This window comes from Silurus aristotelis, assembly GCF_946808225.1.
Source record: "Silurus aristotelis genome assembly, chromosome: 12".
Classification (NCBI taxonomy): Eukaryota; Metazoa; Chordata; class Actinopteri; order Siluriformes; family Siluridae; genus Silurus; species Silurus aristotelis.
The window spans coordinates 13325706-13346863 of NC_139585.1; the positions used below are offsets into that span (position 1 = coordinate 13325706).

The window sequence follows — 21158 nt, forward strand, 5'->3', positions numbered from 1 at the left end:
ATTAAATGTTTCCAATAATAATAATAAAAAAATGACAGAGTTCAGTTTAAATTATGAAATATATAGTGTAGATTTGACATTACTGAAATTTGAAAATACAGTGGAATAACAGATTCATCTGTGCGTAATAACATACATGAAGGGAAACTGAGAAAAATGCAATGTTGCAGTGTTTAGATCAATAGGTCTGTTTGGAAACGACATCAAGAAGGCTGTGCATGTACACCAATCTTCTGTAAATATCAGTCATGATGCAAATGTCTATCTCTGTCACCTGCCACTATTCAGGCTATGTCACTGAAATTTGACTCTTCCCTTACATTACAGATAAGCACAGTTTCTTATTTATTTGCTTCCCTTACCAACTAGTAGTGGTTCAGTGCATTAATACATTGTGTTAATATGGAAGAAATTGCTGTCAGAGATCCCTTTAAGCAGTATATGCAGTAATATACTCTTTATATAATTAAATATAGCCAGAATGTTTGAGGCTGGCTATAAGAGCAAGTGAAGCATGATGATAATTAACCTTTCACCTTATGCTATGGTTAACATGTTATCTGGGTTTCAGGTTGGGCCAAGAAATAAGAGCAGTGAAAAAAGAGACACAGCAGAGAAGAAATATGTCAAGGCCTATAGAATCAAAACAGGCCAGAGATCCCTATTGTATCTCATTAAAAACAGATTTTCACACATAGGGATTTAGTTAAGAGGGAGACAAAGTGCAGTGTGAAAATGGTATGTGTGTAGAATTCATCTGGCCAAATGAGTAAACAGATAAGTCCCAAGAGGACTAGCTTCAGTGATGCAAGAGTGAGCGATATATAAAGGCTCAGCTCTCTAAAATGAACAGTGTTCACACAGCAACACTAGTCAACATGGCCTACCTCCCCAACAAATCAACACAAACAAGTAGCAACTCACATTCCTGTCACTGACCAGTCTCTGCAACTGTCACAATACTGCTGAGGATCGGAATAAATCAATATACCGAGAGAGATGGGGAGTGAGAGACTGACAATATTAGAAATAATGGAGAGCAGATGTGCGTGAAGCATGTAAAAATACAGTAAACAAACACAGTGTATTTCTGTTCAAGACATCTCTCCCCCTCTTCAGTATTTCTCCTTCACCATGCCTCCACTCTCCCCTGCTTCAGCCTTCTGCTTTTTGCTTGCATGCTGTTCACCAAACCAAAACAGAGGCCCATTAAAAAGGCTTTTAGACAAAGTTACTTAAATTTGCAAGGCCTCAGACAGAGACCATTAGGCATGGGGAGTAGACAGCTGAACACAAACATTACCCTTGTAGGAATTCGGGCACCAGTTGTGCTGTTTGAGTTCACAGGCCAGCTCTGAAAATGACATAGCATGGCCTTTACATTTGCACAATGATTACTGAGCGTATTAGACATTTCATACAGCAATGCCCTGGCCAGCTGAGACCTCAGCGAGGCTGCAGTTTTGTTTATTAAGTCCAAAACTATTGCCAGTGTATTACTTAATTAATTTGGTGTGACTTCTGGCAAACAGTAATGAATGATACAGCAAAATCTAAATCTATCTAGATTAAATGGCATATAGAGTAAAGTAAATATATGAAGGTACAATTCTATGGATTTGACTACTGAAGCTCAATAATAACTTTGGCTGATGAGAGTTTTATGTGATTGACTGTGCATTACTTAATTGGACCAGAATATAAGAGAATCACAGATAAAGATGCTAAACAAAAGTTCAGATAATAAAAATATATCAAATAAACAATATAAACAGCAAAAAAAATTAAAATAATAATATTAGATCTACACTTAAAATGTTGCATTGAAGAAGAATTAAAAAAAGAATAGTCGGAACCCTAAATCTGACACTGGTTAAAAGATTTGTGATAAAGCTGTAGTCAGTTTTTGTGATATAATCTATACACACACATAATCCTCTTGTAATTGCTGAATATAGTCTGCTGCATATGAGCCTGAGAATATACCCACTCTTTGTTATGAACTAAACTGAAACTACTCATCCTGTAAATGAGCACAAATGAGAAATAAGCATTGATTCGCAGGAATCTATTGGAAATATGTGTTCACAGTAGTAGGTGGTGTATTATAATTTATTATTAATAAGTAGAATTCTAAAATAGATGCATAAATACAACCTTTAAGATTTAGATATAATTCAAATCAATATGTGTACACATTTTTCTCCCTTAGAGATGTTATGATATGGAAATGCTGTGAGAGGACAAAAAAAATAAATCTGGCAAAGGAAAACAAGGCACCACTCTGTAGCTGACCTAAACACACCAGGATGCCAAGGTTGGAAGGAAAAGTAGGAAGTGCAGCAAGACAGAAAAAATAAAATAAATTGAATAATGGCGTTCCCCATGACTGTTTTCTTGTAAAATCTCAGAGGGAAGTAAATGGTGATTTGGGACTGTGGAATGAGTGGAGTGAAGGTGTGGAATCAGCCTTATTTCTTTCATTCACTTTGACACTGTCTCTTGATTTGCACCATAAATCCCCTTTGATAGGTCAATAACCTATAATGTTAATGTCACAGTCCTGCCATTAGTTTTATAGCTTGTGTGTCCCTTCTGTATCTTAATGACCCGTAGCTAGCAGAGCTGCAGATGTCCCTGGCCCACAGCTAAACTCCATGTCCCCCAACCCCAGAGTGTCCTCCAATCCCACACACACAGGGGCACTCTTCTCTCATTCCTCAAATCACTCTCTCTTCCTCTTTCTTTCTTTTCTCTGCCCAATGTCCTGCCAAAATTATTTGTCCTTTTTAAAATTCATATGTTCATTGTGTCATATCCACTTTCCGGCTTTTGTTTTCATTTGACTTTAATAAAGGATGCTCACATGGAATATGGCATGGCTAAATTGCTGCAATCAGTAAGCGCTCGGAAGCATGCTGATCCTGGAACTCTTTGAGTAATTATGCTCATTGCCTTTATGCCTTGTCCCAGTGCTCATTTCACAGTCAGCCTCCCACTGAGGGAGGATGTACAAGCCCTCAGTGTGACCTTCCTCTCTGTTCCTAGGCCTGACCACAGCACTATTGATCTATAGATCTATCCGGCCTCCGAGCTGAACTCATCGTACCCAGAGCCCAATGACTTGGCCACTGATCTCCAATTCTGGTCTTGCCACTTGAGTCCCAGTGCCATAGCCCATTAGAAAGGTGTAGGGCTTTAAGCGGTGCTTTGGATAATGCTGTCGACTCACACCTCCAGGGGGAATATGAGAAGGTAGCAAGAGTGAGATTGAGAGAAAGCGATAGAGAGAGAGGCAGAGATAATGGAGCATCCTCGTAATGGCCTTTCCCTGGGAAACCCTGTGTAAACACAGCTAATGATATCAAAGTGTGATAAGCTTATAGCTGTAGTTGTGGACATTTCAAAATCTTTCTGGGTCTTGGTCTTGCTCATTACTGGTGGAACCGTGTGACCCTGTCTGCATAGACTGTTTATAGTCGAGGATAAACCCCTCCACTGGTTTGCTGTTTAATCGTCTTATCAGGAGTGCGAGGGAGATTAGGATATGCCAAGCATGTAAGACACAGTGTGAGGCAGCAGGATTACACACTGTGCTGAGTGAACTAAGACGACAATAAACTGAGACCAATGAAGAGGTTCAAAAATGTTCCTGATTCATAAAAAGTCCTGTTGCCACTAAAACCATGCACTCATTTTGGAGGGGGAAAAAAAAAAAACATGAAGAGAATTCAAAAAGGACTTAATCGCTGCTGCGTGGTAACTGAGCTAGTAATATTTTTCTGAATTAGGTGGGGGGCATCAAACCCAAACAAGCAGAAAGGCGGCTTAATAATGACTTTACAGAAATACAGTTTTGCTGTGCATGCATTAGTAAATGTCAGGGCTGAAAATAGATTTTCGTCTACGTGGATTGGAAAAAGAGTCAGAAAACAAGCGTGTGCAAGTGTAGGTCATGAAAGCAGAGCTGAAGGCCTGACCGAGACAACAGGGCAAATGGAAACTTATTCCAGCTGTCAAGCAGGCTCGTGGAGGCACAGCGCTAGAGATGAATACACAGGCGGAGCGCTACAGGACCCACAGTATGTGACTGGAGAACACAGATCAATTAATGTGGTGACAAATTAGCACAAGCACTTCATTTAGCAATATGACACCAGTGGCAGCCGCTCTCCACTCCGAATTACATGGCTGATCGACACCGCTTCCGAAAGATGCTGCATTCAATGAATACGGAAAGCTCAGAGGGAGTGTCAACAGAGCCAGACTTTCTCATTCAGGTCTACATTGCTACTTGAACTCAGGTTAGTTACTGAGAGTGGATAAAAGACAGATATTTAAGCCTTCATTCACTTTGTCAGTGGAACAAAAATGCATACCTGGCACATTTCAGTTACCATGTTGAACATGTTCATATACATGTTCAGCTTTGTTTTGGCTTAAACAATTAGCTTGCTTGGAAAAGGTTCAAACAGGGTTCTTTCTTTTTAGAATTCATATTTTTAGTTTATTCAAGATAGGATTAATTTTAGTAAAAACAAGCGCAAAATCATGTTAGTGATAAATACAGGGTTATTCAAAAAGAATAACCCAATTTCATTATGCAATATTTTTTTAAGGAAAAGTAATACAAAATTCCAGCCAAGTCACAAGTATTATACTCACAATCAACTTAGATAAGTCCTTTTTCAAACGGTCACTGACTCATTCCATGACGATGCTTGAGAACCGAAGCAATGCGTCATGATATCAGTTCATTCTTTTTGAATAACCCTGTATAGTTTATCATCGGAAGGTGTACGTATATACACAAATAATGATTTAATAGTCCATTGAACAGTGCCCAAAAAATGATTCAGACTTGACTTGTTTACGCTTAAAATCGGGCCAATTAGTTGCATTTGGCCTTTATATAAAAGTAAAGTCATATGTTCTCCCATCAGCACATGTGCTCACCCAGAAACAAGTCCCCTGCACTGAGCACTCAATAATTCAGTAGAAGGAGAAAAGCCGTCTCTTTTGCCTTTTTTCAGTTCTTTTGTTCTGTGTCTAGAGCGAGCAAAAACATCAGCACAGCCTTATTTCTCTCTACTTTCCAAAATTGGCCCCTAAAGAAATGGAGGAAAAAACTGTACCGGATTTCCTCTCAGTGCATATTAAAAACCCAAAACAAAAGAAAAAACATACATTTTATTGTATAGACACCTAACTCTGGAAACCTCAACATGCATCACTATCATCTTCAAAGAGAAGTTACTCTGCTTACATTAGCAAAGCAGCTTCAGGATGTCTGACATGGGTGAATTTTATCTCTTTTCTTGCACTTCCTGGCGGCCAGCTGAAAGTGATCCCCGATTAGATTAGGTGTGTGAGTGGCATGGTGCCGGCGCAGGGCCAGGCCGCATGGCGCCGTAGCCCAGGCTGAGCAGGCAGCGTGCACTCTGGGCTCTGGCACGCTGGAACGATGAAGGAGAATGATTAATGACCAGCCCTTGCTATCAAAGCGCCGCACTGAGCTCGAAGATGAGAGATTGCTTTCTGACGATCATTAAATCCTGTTTGCCACATCTGCGGGTGCGCACTTTTCATCTGGCCCCTGACAGGCAGGGGAGGGCTGAGCCACACGGCGGCTAGGCTGACGATAGAGGGGATGCTGGGTGAAGTGAGAACAGGAGGAAAACTCCATCCACTATGCTAACGTTAGTTAAAAGCTTGCAACCTGCACGGCTGGATTTCACCCACTCGCACTCCTCTTAAACACATCTGCATTCATCTGCACTCTATTATTACAGTACATTGTCATTTTCACATAGAGGAAAAAAAAGTTGCAAAACGAATATTGCTTCATATTTTGGTAAACACAGGGTACAGAAAAAGAAGACTGAAAGCAGTAAGTGAAACCAAAGTGCATAAAATTCCCTATCAGAGAGAGATACAGCTATATGTGACAGCAGATTCATGTTAAACAAATTTGCATGACACTGGATTTACATTCACATGCCCTATTTCATATTTGAACATACTTCTTCAGTGAGTTGGGAAATTGCCAGGTCTCGGCAGAATCAGGTTATACGATCCTCTTACTTCATACTGAACATCAATAAAACATTCCTTTACAGATACAACTGGAATCTCATCTCCCTTCAGACCAGCACTACAGAACAGGGCCCTTTAAAGAGAAGGTATATTAAACACAACTCACAAACTTAACTCAGAGAAGAGGAAAAACTGACAAAAGCACATACCTTTAAATAACAAGGAGAAAAATGCTAAGAAGAAAAAATAAATTTGAGACCGATATTACACACTACTTCTCTATCCTCACTTTGTGATTTTAGGTCATCCAGCCATACAATGAAGAGAAAAAGTGAGAAGGGTTGATGGCTTGTAGGCCACCATGATGGGAAAATGCATTTTACTCACCCAAAAATACATCATCATTTCGGCCAGAGGACAGGTGAGCACGCCACAAAGGGAAAAAAAAGATGTAGGGGAGTAGTGCTGGCCAATGCCTGAGCACAGTGGAACAGGCCAAAAGTCCGAGTGGTTTTCTGTCTGTATAGTTTTTCTTTGTTCTTCTCAGGTTCTGTAAAAATGTCTCTTTTACTGAGTCCCCTCCTCTTCTTTTTAGTAATCTGTGAGATATTTTTTGGCCCAGTGGGAAAAAAGAAAGGGACAGGGAGAGAGGGAGGTGGAAAAACACTGCCTGATCTTACTTTGTACCTTCTACTAGCTCCTTTCGTCTTCTCGATGACCACACAAACTGCTTTTACCTCTCCTTTTCTCCACCACTCATACGCACTCCACTCTCTCTTCTCTCTCTCTCTCTCTCTCTCTCTCTCTCTCTCTCTCTCTCTCTCTCTCTCTCTGCTTGTGTGCGTTCGGTCTCTCCTGATGTCAGCACACTAGCTGCTTCGCGCTCTTATTGCTGAGTGGAAAGCTGTGCTTCTAGGGCAGGCACACAAGAAGCTGTCCACCAGTGTTCTCCAGCATTGCTCCAGTGAAGTATTGCTCCGCGCTGGCACAGAAGATCCCGCTTTGGTAACTGATATAGCCAGATCTTCACAATAGCTACTCATCCAGGCCAGGACAGAGGAGGAGTAGACAAGCACACACGTGTCTGCCACCTCTGCTGTAGAAAGGAGCGGAGGAGAGGTGTGTCTCACTAAACAGCTGCAGAATTGTCTCTTCACAGTCTCGTGTCACCCAGCGCAAAAAAAAAAAAAAAAAAAAGTCACCCACAGCCAAGAAGCAAACAGCTGATAAAAGCGAGAGGAGTAAAACTGTAAGTGCACATAAAAGGCGCAGATCAGTCTTTTTTCTCTTTTCCTCTGCTTGTTATTTTTGTCTTTCGTTTTTTTGTTATTTTTCTAGCCCTTTTTTTTTCCTGGTGCAATGCTAGTGAAAAAGATGAGGCTGGGATTCAGGGAGTGAAGGCTCGGTGGATTCCGGCGCTCCACACTTTGGCCAATCAGGAGTCAGCAAATGCTGGTGGAGAGCCGAGGGAACCGCTTGACAGGCTCCATGCAGTGAGTAGGGCTGCTCTTTGGGCTGGCAGAGGCAAAGACCTGCATGTGTGTATGTGTGTGTGTCCATCAATGTGTTTGCATTGGAGTACTGTTGAGGTCGGGTGGGGGTGTAGGGTAGAGGAAGTGAAGACTTAACATGTGTAAAAGCCTGTCTCAGCAAATCTCACTACATACATTCAATCGGCAGCTGAAACACTCGTAATTTTTAACCGTAGCCATGCCAAATATTCACTCGTCACTTGGAAAGGTACCTTCATTTCAGCAGTGATGCAGTGGAGAAATATAATACACCTTATTGAGTTATGATACATCTTATAGAGTTAAAGCATTATGTGCAAAATCATTTGTTTTCATTCGAGCTTTTAATCGATGCAAAAACGACATCTGATTTTAATCCGCCCTTATCAGGATGCAGTATATTACATGAAGTAATACAGTTATGCATACATTTCTTATGGATTTGTTTTTAACACCAAGTCAGCCTCTATCAGTCTCCACAGGGACACGTGTAATCCTTCAGCAAGTTGGATTAAAGAAACCATCGGCATCAAAATAGCACTAGACTATTTCAAGTCTTGGTCATAAATAAGTAAACCGAAAGCGTTGCATATGCTGTGGCTAAAACCTGCTATACACTGATTTTCAAGTAAATGGAGGGGGGAAAAAAAGGTAAGTAGAACAGATCATCGGAAAGTGAATAAAAGCGTATTCAGTATCACAAGCACACTAATCATGAGCAGGATAACTGGATTGGTTTCTTCTGCTTTCCTTTTTATTTTTCAACCATCATTTTTTCCTCAAATTTTTTTGTCATACTACTAATGCCTCTTAATAGTCTACATTTAAGTAGCACTTTCACTTTTGTTCCTGTTTGAATGTTTTTCTGTCTCCCTCTGTCTTTCTCTCGTCTTTTTTTGTACTCCAACTCCACTGGAAACATTGCCCAGCATGCTCATGGTGCTGCTTGTTCAGGTTAAGTACCAAGCGGACAAATGGCCCTTGGGACGTCATTTTCCATTACAGAGACAAGAAACCTTTCCTTTGAGAGGAAGGAGGGATAAATAGTCAGAGACCTGAATAGGTTATGCAGCTTGTCGTGTTCCCTTTTTCCTATGTGCCCGCAATCCATTTACTCAATATTTAATGCCAGCATTGTTCAGTCTATGGGTTTGAACTCTGTTTTTACCTTGAGCTTCTCATCAGGTCCCACAGCCTTGTCACTAACTTGATATGATTCTTAATAAGAGTTAGATAATGGGCATTATAGAACTTTCTTATCATTTAATGCAGACATAAAAAAATAGATCTGCTATTCCCAGAACACACATGACCACCTATCCTAGTCATCGTGTTCTCCACTGTAATACATTCATTTTATGCATATGCTTTATAACCCTAAGGTAAAGTTACTTAGTTATAAGACACTGATAATAAGGTAAGGAGCAGCACTGAAGATTGGAACAAACTACTAAAATCCGAAATCAGAGCTCAGGTGTCAAGCTGAGTCAAGGCAAGCAGAATGAGCCTGTAGCATTTTTCTTCTTTAAGCAGGGCAGATGAGCCAGGCTTTGGCCAGGCGAAACCAGTGTCCATGCCAGACCATCTTAATTAGAAGCCAGTGGCGGCCAAACCGCAGGTGAACACATCTGGGAGGCAATATCGGCCGCAAGCACAGTGAGTCTTGGACATAGTGTAAACCTAAGAATATTTCAAAGCAGCAAAACAGGGAAAGAGATTTATTTGATCTTTTTTTTAACTGTAAAAACCTGGAACTGACCTGTAATCATATAACCACAAATAATGCAATGTAAATGTTTATTACCACATCAGTATGGCAGATAGTACAAAGTGTCTGTGATGGCAGAGTTATGCTTATGTTGTGAGGTTCGAAGACGTAAGAAGCCCAAGAGTAGTATCAATTACATGTTTCTGCTGAACAGCTAAAATTCAGCTCTGACAGCCAGCTGACAGTGTTCAGCATTATCTAGCCATCTATGTGATGCCAGCGACAGTGATTGGACATTCCCATTCCAGTAATTCCTACTTACCTACCCACCTCGTTTTCATCAGCTGCGAAGTGGGGACCCGTCAAGCCATTTCCACATGCAAACCAAGTACTTAACACACCTCGTAATGAGGACTCGTCCCACTCTGACTCACACACATACACTTACTGGTGCATGCACAAGCACACACATACACACACACACACACACACACACACACACACACACACACACACACACACACACACACACACACACACACACAGTGCGCAGAGTTCTCAGTACACTGTAACTCTTAGTCCTGTCAGCCAGTCTGCCTCAGTCTGCCCTGCCTTCTTCATTAGTGCTTTAGCCAGCGTCATCATTTCTGCCTCCATAAACTCAGTGGAGCTGCATGCCTCTTTTTTCTCCACTCACTGGGCACTCTTTTCCTTTCCAATTACCACTACAATTCATTTATTCATTAACCCACCATGGAAAATCAAGGGAGACCAAGTTTAAAAAACAATTGACCTCCATTTTTCTCCATTTGGTGTTTGTTCTCGAAGTTTTGAACACAAAGCGTGTTTTGGCCAAACGGCTAAAACGCTGTCCAGGGGAATCGTTGTTGTGCTGGAATGGAGACTGGATAACTGGACAGGAACCTGCTTGAGTCCAAGTTAAGGCAGCAGCTGCCACACATTTTGAAATCTTTCCATGCTAATAATTACATGTTTTCTTATACCACATATCGCAGGTAAGACAACTAATTTGGTCAATTTGAAAGAAAAAGCACATGGTCAGAGCACACTAAATTAAACACAGGCCTTTATCATCGCATGACAGCTCATACAATATCACTGTCGCTGATCACAATACACTATAAATGCCTTCACAGGCAGCAGCTGAACAGTTTCAAACAGGCAAACTTTATTTGTTTTGAGTCTGTTAATACAAGTCAGTGAATTATTATTAGATGTAAATTGCATTCATGATAAACAACAGAGTGTTTATAACATCTGTACCGCAAAATATACACACAGACACTAACTGATGAAATGATATAAACACAGCTGACTTTATGCAAGCCATCACTTCAGGTCAGTAGTTCAGGTAGGATGTGTGTTGCGCACATGCTGTTTTATTGAAACACTCTGCAGACATTTTGACATTTTTTCACTGCCGGAGAGACCTTTGAAAATAACAAAATAAAGACAACTCATAGAAAAAAAACTTTTAGACATTTCAATGCCCTGCTCAGCACATCTTAATCAGAGCTCATGGAGGCTGAAAGGATTTGTGTTGCTAAAAAAAGTCTTCTGTAAGGAGAGAAACAAAAATCACCTAACCGTTAATCAGCGTACCACAGTACTGCCACAAGGTTTAGATTCAAATGCCTGCTATTCCATATTGAAATGGAAATGCTTGCTACAAGTGATCTTGTTAATTTAGTGTACCTCTACAAACAACATGGGGGAAAAAACAACAACAACAACAAAAACCAGAAAGGCTTACAGCTGTGATCAAGTTGCATTTTCACTCCGACAAGCACGTTTGCTGCTATTCCTGGAGAAAGAAGGCATCGATGCACACCAATTCTTAATAAAACTCAAACTTTATGATGTGTGCTAAGGTTACAGTCCAATTAAAGGCACATTACTCTCAATATTCACATTTGGAAATTTATTTAATTATCAATTTTGGCAGCATCACATTTGTGAATAAATAATGTTTGTGTATATATATATATATATATATATATATATATATATATATATATATATATATATATATATATATATATATATATATAATTTAGACGTTTTTGGGAGATATCTTAGTCAGTAAAAAAGGTCATGACTACAGGGAGATCTTCAAGCGAAAAACTTATTTCCACTTCTACTTTCTATCACAACACACAGAGCAAAAGCAGCAAAAGAAATAAAGTCTACAATGCCAAAGACCCACATTCACATTGGCAAAAAAAAAGCAGCCTTGTACAACTATCTGATTCAATTTGTTCATACAACCACTATAAGATTAATTCAATAAGTGTTCCTTCTTTGGCAAGATATAAATCAAAATTGATAAAGAATCAAGGAATTGCCCTGGATTGTAAAATTTTCCTATGTTTACTAGAATCTTTAAAATAAAATAAAATAAAAAAGAAGTTACTTCGAACACTACTCTCCAATTTGTAGACTCTACATGGCCTGAAACGCAGCAAGAACCAAGCCACAGCTGCAAGAGGCTATGGCATGGATGTGGATCGACGATGTAAGCAGACAGCAGGAAATTACTCACCAGTCTTGTGACAAGGGGAACCCCGAAGTGCCAGAAGTGATCGTTCAGCAGCCCACTGTACACTACGTTTCCAAAGAGAGCAATGTTTCCGGTTTTACACAGCCCGTTTCCTGGTTTAGTTTCTGGAGGAGCACAGAGAAATAGCACAGACTTAATACACATTCCCGCAAACCTTCTACTCTGTATAAAATGGAGAGTTGTGAAAGACACCTAATCATGACTTCCATTGGTAGGCCAACCAAAAACTGTTACTATGATTTTGCAAACACACAGTTTAATATAATGTCCTGTTTAATGCAGCCTTACAAATATCATTTTACTGAAATTAAGGGTCCCAGATATGTAAAGGCATGACAAAAAGCCTGGAACCCCACCGAACACATTTGGACCTCCTCACTTGCCAGTGAAAGCCTTCCCAAAAGAAAGGAGTGTATTATATCCTTTATCCTATATCTTATATCCTATATCCTATAAAAAGTTAGTAAATCTGGAACATGATCCTCAAAAACCACATATAGAGGTTATGAGTGGGTGTCCATAAACTTTTGGCCTTGCAGTTTATGACATATACATACACACATAGAGAATAACCTACTATTTCAGAAAATATAGACACGCTTCTATTGCAACTTCACAAATGTCAAAGTATATTAAAATTACCAAAAAAAATTCTCTCTCTCTCTCTCTCTCTCTCTCTCTCTCTCTCTCTCTCTCTCTCTCTCTCTCTCTCTCTCTCTCTTTCTTTCTTTTTCTCTCATGTTTTCCCAGCTTCATCCCTCACATGCATCTTCCCTGAAGATGTCTAAAACATGACTTGGAAGGAACACATAAAGGAAGCCACGTGCAGTACATTAAATTATTCTCCATAAATGCCAACTACAGCAAAAATATGCATTGTGCCTCAAAACAACAGGGAGGCCCATATTTTGCGGTGCATCACAACAAAACCGTGCACTCATTATTGAAAAACAAAAAGGAAAAAAGCCCTATTAAAATGTCACTTGTGCTCCTTGTGGCTGGGGCGGCGCATGAGTTTTAGAGTTATTAATGGGCCTGCTGTGATTGTTTATGGCGAATGCCTGCCGCGGGCTCTATGGGCCTGTCGGTAAAGTCCACGGATCATCCAGCAGCACACTGCCCCTCTCTTTACATCAGCCCTATTAATATGCATGTGCATAGGCCATGCTCCAGCGAATCGATCACGGCTATAGCACATTTATATCTGTGCCACGTGGATGATTTTTATAAAATGATATAGCCTAATTAACAATAAAAATCACTCACTCTATAGTTTTTTATGCAGGGGGCAATGCATGCACAGGAGACTTTGCAGGAGATAAAGTAGTGTGCATTCCTGGTGATGTTCTTTTTTTTTTTCTACTTGCAGGTGATGTAACTTGATCAGAACATACGTGGTTGCATCAGTGCCTGAGAGGAGTGTGGAGCTGAGAAAGTAGAAGGATTCAGGTGGCATAGCTGGCAGGCATCACTTTGGAAGATCCTTTCTCATCCATAGGAATTCTGTTCATCATGCCTCATTGTGTGATGAGTTATTGACAGTGAGACGAGAATGCAGAGAGTAGCACGGCACAATACAGCTCCACGCTGCCAACCCCCAGGCTACTCCATCAGCTTCTCTTACTTTCTGCCTCACTTTCTATACCCCTCAGTTTTACACTCGCACTTCTCCGACTATTCTTCTCCTTCTGTTTCTCTCTGTTGGCATTGTTTCTATTTCTTCTCACACCCAATCTCTCTCTCACTCTCTCCTGCACACACACACACACACACACACACACACACACACACACACACACACACACACACACACACACACACACACACACACACACACACACACACTTTTTCTGACAACTTCTTTTTCTAACCCATGTCTTGTGCCTTTAGAGTTTGATAAAAGACCTTTGAAATGTCAAAGTTGTCATAAACAGTATATGCATGTGAGTAGTTTTTGTTTGAAAAGAATGCACTAATTGTGTTGTTTATAACACAGAGAGCTACTTCATATTTACTTCACTCAGCGTACACACACACATGCACTATGTGTAACTGATGTCCTTTTTTATAAGATACAAGAACCCAAAACTTTTTTTTTTCTTTGTGTAATATTCAAAGTCAGCAAAAAAGCACCACGAATTTCAGATTTGAAGTGAATTCAGTTTACACATAAATTACAAAAATGTGCAACTTCACCCTAAAATAAATTAGCATTAATATTTGTAATAAACATTTAACAGGGTCAAAGAATAAGGCAGCTTAACTTTATAATGAGATTTATAATGTTACTGGTTAAAAATCTCAGTAAACTCTTATTCAATTTAAAAAAAAATAAATCAACAGACATTGAGTTGGAAAACCAAGCAATTGCATGTCCTCATTGCTCCTTAATTGGGACCTTTTCCCTCCTGAAACCTGTCCCCTTGGCACTAAGCCTCATGCTCTGGTCCTGCCCTCCCCTCAAGCTCCTCCAGCCCACGCTCTGTTCTGGTAATGCTGAGTGCACACAAGCAGGCCTGGAACTTCCTCTCCACAGGCCAGTCCTGTCAGCACCTCCAGCCAACTCAAACACACCAGCCCTTCCATATGGCCATAGCACCTTGCCCGCTCCTGGGTTGGAGCCGAAGCCAGCGGGGCCGGAGTGAACACAGCCCTCCAGAGGCCTCTCCAGGGCTTCATGCCACCTCTCCAAAAGATGTATTCATTACCCCTTCTGTACTCTGGGGATGTTCCATAGCCTTTTTACAAGGTGTGCAGTGTGGCAGAGCCTGTTTAAACACGACTCCTGGACCAGTTCATCATGTGCAGTGTGCAGCCGCTCTGATTAATACAGAGAGGGGGGCCATGGCAGCAGACAGAGCTGCAAGAAATTCAGTGCATTAATAACACAATGCTATTGCCACTGCTGGCACCTCTGCCCTCTCTCTCTCTCTCTCTCTCTCTCTCTCTCTCTCACTCACACACACACACACACACACACACACACACACACACACACACACACACACACACACACACACACACACCTGAGGAATAATGAAAAGAGAAGATCATGATGCATTGTCCTTAAATGTTAGGAACATGCTTTCATTAGTCTTTCACTAATGAGAATGACATACATTAAAATGAATGATTTTTCTATATGCAATCCATTTATTTTTCACTTAAGTGGAATGATGTTGAGGCAGGAATTGATTATATCATTCTTCAAGGTTTTGGCTACATGTTGCTTTTATCATGTGGCAATGCATAAAATCATGAAAATCATGCGTTCGGGTGGGGGCTGGGGTCAGTCAATATTAAACATCAACATGAAGGAAAAAATCACATCTTAGACATTTTAGTGTCTCTAACCAAGCCATGTTATCTATTGGGATTCTCATGCAAAACTAAAAGTCTCTAGAAATGACACAGAATGGTATACTCAACATCATCAAAAAGAAATCCAGTGTTCAGGTATGAGTGCAGAATTCCTTGTTGAGTAGAAAATGAGCAATTAACCATTTTCTTTTACAAGCATTGTGAGCAGAAAGGAATCTCAAGACATGTGATAAAGCTGGAGAATCCACAGAAAATCCCCATACTCACAAGAAGAAAATGTGAAAGGGGTTAGGAACATCAGAGGTTAAGGCAGAAATATTTCCTGATGATTTAACACTTCTCAATCACATCTTAAATATGGTGGCCTAGACAATGTGCACAATGCATCTTTAGCATTGATTCCTGAAAAAAAGCCCAATACCAGAAGTCCTTTGAGAGAATAATGTCATAACAGCATGCAACTTTCTGCTGTCATTTTGACATGTTGGATATGAGTGTAGAGGAAGATTTTTATTTTTTTTATGCACAGAAAGCATGCTTTTGATTATAACACTTAACAAAAACGTCATCAGTTAGGCCTCTAAATATGTCTAATAAGTCTAAATATGTCTCCAAGCTGAAATAAATTTCACAAAAGGCAATATCACAAAATAAGCTTATGGAAAAAATGTTTTCTTCTTCAGAGAGTAGAGATTACCGTTTGCTTGTTGTGTATTGTTTGTTGGTGTAACTGATCCACTGCACAATAGAAAAAGATTCACACCCACTGTTTACTTCTGTCATCCTGACATTTTCAGAGTTTTAAAGTCTCCAGTGGACTGGAGGTTTAGAAATGGTGTGTTTCAATGTAGTTTATAATTATATGTTTAAATCAATGCCTGATGGCCTTATAGATTCTTTCATAAAATCATAAAATATAATAAAGAAAAAAAAAATCATAAAAAGCTTTGACAGGAGGAATAACAGAGTACTACAATTTAATTAAACTCTGTATCCTCCCCTGTGCAGCAGCCTGATTAAAGTAGCAGTCAAATAAAACTGCATTTAATTGGCATACACCACAAAAGCTGTTTGCATGTTTATTTAACATTGTGGCATATTAATAAAAATTTAGAGCCCTAATTGGGTAAACTTGTGCAGGCAAGAGCGAGGTTCCTGGCATCACAGGCTCAACCCCCTCCAATCCCCCTCCCCACTGTTTAATGGACTATGACTGAAAAACGATCCCAGGCTAGTTTAATATTTCTGCAGTCATACTTAATGAAAATCCCTGCTCTCATTGGCTAAGAGCCACACATTAAAAAGCAATCATAGCTACCTGGACCTGCTGGTGAGAATGCCCAGTGGAGTGAACCACTTGGACGGGCCTGGTGGAGCGCGGCATTCCAGCATGGACAAGATCATTAGCATCTCATGTATCTTGAGTGTGGCATTCCGCTAGCCCATCCCCAGCCACCCTAGTCTTGTGGGCCCTCGCCATCCGGACTTGGCATGGCACCAGAGACAGCTGGAGAGCTTGGCCTCCCCTACGCACTCACAGTTCCTTCCTCTCCCTGCTTTTTCTCTACTCCTGTCAGTTTAGTGTGCTGGGCACCCGAATGAGTGGTCCTTTGATCAGCTACCAAACGGGCAAAACACAGCACAGCAGAGGCCCTAAGCAATCAACCTCTCACTGTTACTGAGAAGCCATAGAAAAGAAAACAATGACTACATGTTTATACTCCATTTCAGCACTACATTAGGATATAATACATAATCCGAGTCTCATATGTAGAGTATTAGGAAAACACACATATTCTTGCTTATTTGTTACTTGTTGTATTAAAAACAGTTACAAGAACAACTAGAAAATTATATCTAGAATCTAGCTACAGTCATTTTTCTAATTCACAGTAATGGTGAAAATTACCAGAAGATTTTCGGTTATAAGTGGAGAAAAAAGACTTTTCACAATGTTTTGGACAAATATGAGAATGTAAAACATTTATTTGCTTGATTAGATAGAAATTTACAGGTAACTCCTAAATAATTCAGAGGTGAATAAATTGGGCACCCTTTATTTGCATTTGACTAACTAACAGAGATGCGATGGCCCTTGATTCTGTAACTATAATACATAATATGAATTTACAGTCCATCCAGAAGCCTTTTGTTTATTTACTTTCTAAGATTCAAGATTGTAACCAGCAGCTGATTAGATTTTGGAATTGATACAAACAGGGTTAGGTATAGCAGACATTTTTTTCAATAATATTCCATCAATAACTTTCATACTGCTTGAAGTTTAAGTTCAAGAGTATTTCTAGAATACAAATTAGTAATAAAGACTTGCCTGGATTAGTTTGCATAATTAGATTGAAGTTTTATTTGTTAGTATTTGGATTAATTAACTTTCACTGATAACAGGTCTATAGAATTGTTTAGTGAACAGATTTCATATGCTTACACACATCCATCTTGCAGTTGAGCATTATGGCTAAAAAACAAATCTCAAATCAAGTATTTTATATATAATTTGTTGAAGGAAGACCCCAGCTCAGAGCAGAATATGCCACAGAAGGAATAGGGTTGGAAGAGGATAATGATTTAGCTAAACACAGTCAACCTTGAGCAATTAGATTTTTTTATTATCATATATTGTTACATTATGCAAGGGACGACTTTTTAGCATAGTCAGTTAATCAATCAGTTCCTGGCAACCAGATCATTGACCTGGGCACCACACTGGACCTTATACCTGTCCAGTAGACTAGCTAATTAATTTTTGATTTGCCCAACCTTGCTTATTTAATAAACAAATGATTGAACTTGTATCAGTCTTTGTTTTCCTCGCTGTAGGTTTAGCTTGCGTTCAATGTCAGCCTTCTGTCCCATGCCATTTATCTGCACAACCAGTGTATGTGTTAAATGCTTTATATCAGGGGTCTCCAATCTTTTCCAGAAAGGGCCAGTGTGGGTGCAGGTTTTCATTCCAACCAATCAATGGTCACACATGATAGTCATTGAAAATGAAGATCATTAGATTTGAACAGGAGGAATTTGGTGTGGACTTGCTTAGTTGGAATAAAAACCTGCACCCACACTGGCCCTTTCTGGACAAGATTGGAGACCCCTGCTTTATATGTTCAGCTAAGGAATTCACCTATTGTCATGTTTTGTTTTTATTGTTCCAGTGCTAACAATATGGAATGACGCAATATACATAAAAAAAGTTTAATTACCTTTAACCGTTTAATATTCTTCTGCTAACTGCATGACTGTGGATCAACTATAGCCACATACAAATATTAAACCATAAAAAAAGTAAAAGCATGTCACACTTTCTAATAAAAATTCAGTTTAATGTTTGTAGGGACTGACTACTTTAATTAGACTGTTTTTCTTAAAATGTCACGCTCTCCTTCTCAAAATAGCATTCTTTTAAAGTTCATCCATATAAAGACCTCTTTCCATGATTTATTCTTAGCATGAAAGGAAATGTTCCTGACAGGAAGTTTTGTATTATCTGCTCCCTGTTCACAAAGAAATAGAAAAAATGGTTGATCAATCCCACTATACAATGTGTGATGTTGAGTCCCAAGACTTTTTCAAATTTTCTCTAATTGAATGAAATGATCTATAGTTTCAGACAAATTCTGAAAAAAGGTGTTGTAGAAAGGCAAATAGATCCTAAGTATATCATTATACTGTATTTCAATGCAATTGAATGTGCATTGTGATTTAATTCAATACGTGTAGGTCATTCTGTTACTTGCACAGAGACATACATACAAATGTGTGGGTTATCAACATCTCCCAAGCACTGCAAACTCCACTTCTTACTCCTTTCTCACTTCCTCTATGTCTTGTATTGGAAAATGTAGCACACAAGGTCTAACTGAAAAGTCAGTAAGAAAGGTCTATTAAAGATCAAAGCTGATTGATTGTTACTGACCTGGCAACCCGTGATCTCCTGTGCAATGACCAAATGTAGGCATTCCCTTGTTACCCATTGGTAACAAGACCCTCACATGCTCTCTCTGTCTCACACACACACACACACACACACACACACACACACACACACACACACACACACACACACACACACACACACACACAAACTAATTCAGAACTGAGCAAGAGACTTTCTTTGTGTTTAAATAAAGATGCAATTTTTGCTTGAATTTCCTGCAATAAATGCACAAAAAAATTAAGCTTTTTCTACAGTTACATTTGTTTATAGCAGTATTGACTTTTGATTAATTAAAATACAGCTACAGAATCTTGACCCTAATAATTTTCATATGCTAATAATTAGCATCACAGGTATCATTTAGATTAGCTGTATAGCCTGCTGCCTGTAAAGATATAACTGTAGTTAAGGTAGCTTCATGCACTCTGACATATAAATTGCTTGGTATCATGATGTTTAATTGTTGTTTTATTTCCATTTCAGATTTCCCTAAAAGATGAAATTATCCTATTTTAAATCAGCAAAGATTGGTATTTTTGTCTTCGTCATAATGCGGGAGAACTCATTCGAGTGGCTCAGCACAATATCTCTATTCGCAGTGCACTCAGTTAGAAATCTAGTGACTCTGAACGCCATTGCATACAGTTTATTTCCTTTTACCAAATTTGCAGTTACTCTTCACCTACACCATGCAAACCAAAGTCATAGCATAGAAGTAGGCTCATCCTACTATGTAGTTCATCCTGGGGTTCATTAAACCACTCAAACAATTTTGTAAAATTATCAGATATTTGTTGGCTACAATATGATCATGCAAAGCAACCCTCTGACCTAATGATTTCTACAAGATCGCTGACATTACCATTATTGACTTTCCATGCTACTTAAATTTGGCAGAAGACATTGTAGGTTGAAGGCATGCATTGGCTTTCTCCAAACACATTAAATCCATCCAGGTAAAGGAAAAATGATGAAAGTTGACAGAATCATGAATCAGACAAAATGGGGGAAATGTGTATTTCTAAAGATGTCCATCCGCATTGGTCAGTGTTTATGGCCCAGTTTGTCAAGATATCACTGGATATTCATTTAAGGCTGTCCAGTACAAGGTCTACCCTTAGAACATCCTGTAAGTTTACAGATCGTAAGTTTGGAGGCCTTGTGGTTCTGGGTCAAAGAACCTTCATCTGTACACCATCAACGCCATCGCATTGGAGGCTATGGAAATGCAATGGACCTAGGTTTTTCTCCCAAGGCTATCCTTCAGACCAGCCAGTCGCTTGCCAAGCATCAATCAAGCCCTGTATCCTGGCATGGAACAGATCAATGGCCGACACTGCAGCTCTTTGATAGAAGACAGCCCCTGACTAAGATATAGCATAACTTTTCTGCTGCCTAGTCCAGCAATAATCACCAAGGTCAGTCAGAAGGTGCTCAAGAAGGCAGTGCTACACTGATACTCAGTGCAGCAGGTTTGCAGCTGGTGTGCACTTCAGAAAATCGTTAAATCCATAGGGCTCAGCTCAAAACCGACAGGACAAGAGCGATTTTATGCATAAAATTCTGATCTTGCGTGTCCGAGAGGCTGAAAGAGGACTGAGATTGGCCCCGTTCCTTCATTCCCATGAAGTGTGTAACGTGTGTGGAGACTCTTGCCATAGTGGCGTGTGGCATGAGAGGAGCAGTGAGAGCTGGCTATTAGGGAAGAGCTATAGGTGTGCACGGGGCGCAGGTAATTAAGTGGGAGCACAGGCAGGGAAAGCAGGCCTCCAGATTTATGTGGCGTAATACTGCATACGCTGCACTCCCCCATCTCCCCCTCCTCAGCCCAATCTCATAAAGCATTAACTACCGGACCATTCAAATGCACTCTATCATTCTCTTTTCTCATTCCCCCCCCCCCCCCCCCCACACACACACACACACACACTCTCCAGCATTCTCTCGCGCTCTCTTTCTCACTCTTGCTTTCGGCATGTCTGCTCTGCCAGCAGGTTTCTCTCCTCCTATGGCATAATGTGCCACCTGCCTATCTGACAACGGTAG

The 21158-nt window shown here is 39.9% G+C and overlaps 1 protein-coding gene across 6 annotated transcripts in view; it reads right to left on the minus strand.

Moving 5' to 3' along the window:
- rbfox3a (RNA binding fox-1 homolog 3a) overlaps positions 1 to 21158 on the minus strand; it is a 340119-nt gene that overhangs the window by 116589 nt on the left and 202372 nt on the right. For 5 of the 6 annotated variants that reach the window (XM_083556151.1, XM_083556150.1, XM_083556153.1 and 2 more), the window contains one exon: positions 11819 to 11940. In XM_083556151.1, coding sequence (XP_083412277.1) covers positions 11819 to 11940 — 122 coding nt within the window. Of the gene's footprint in view, positions 1 to 6423; positions 6979 to 11818; positions 11941 to 21158 lie in introns of those variants that run through there. The other variant, XM_083556156.1, reaches the window with a different exon arrangement.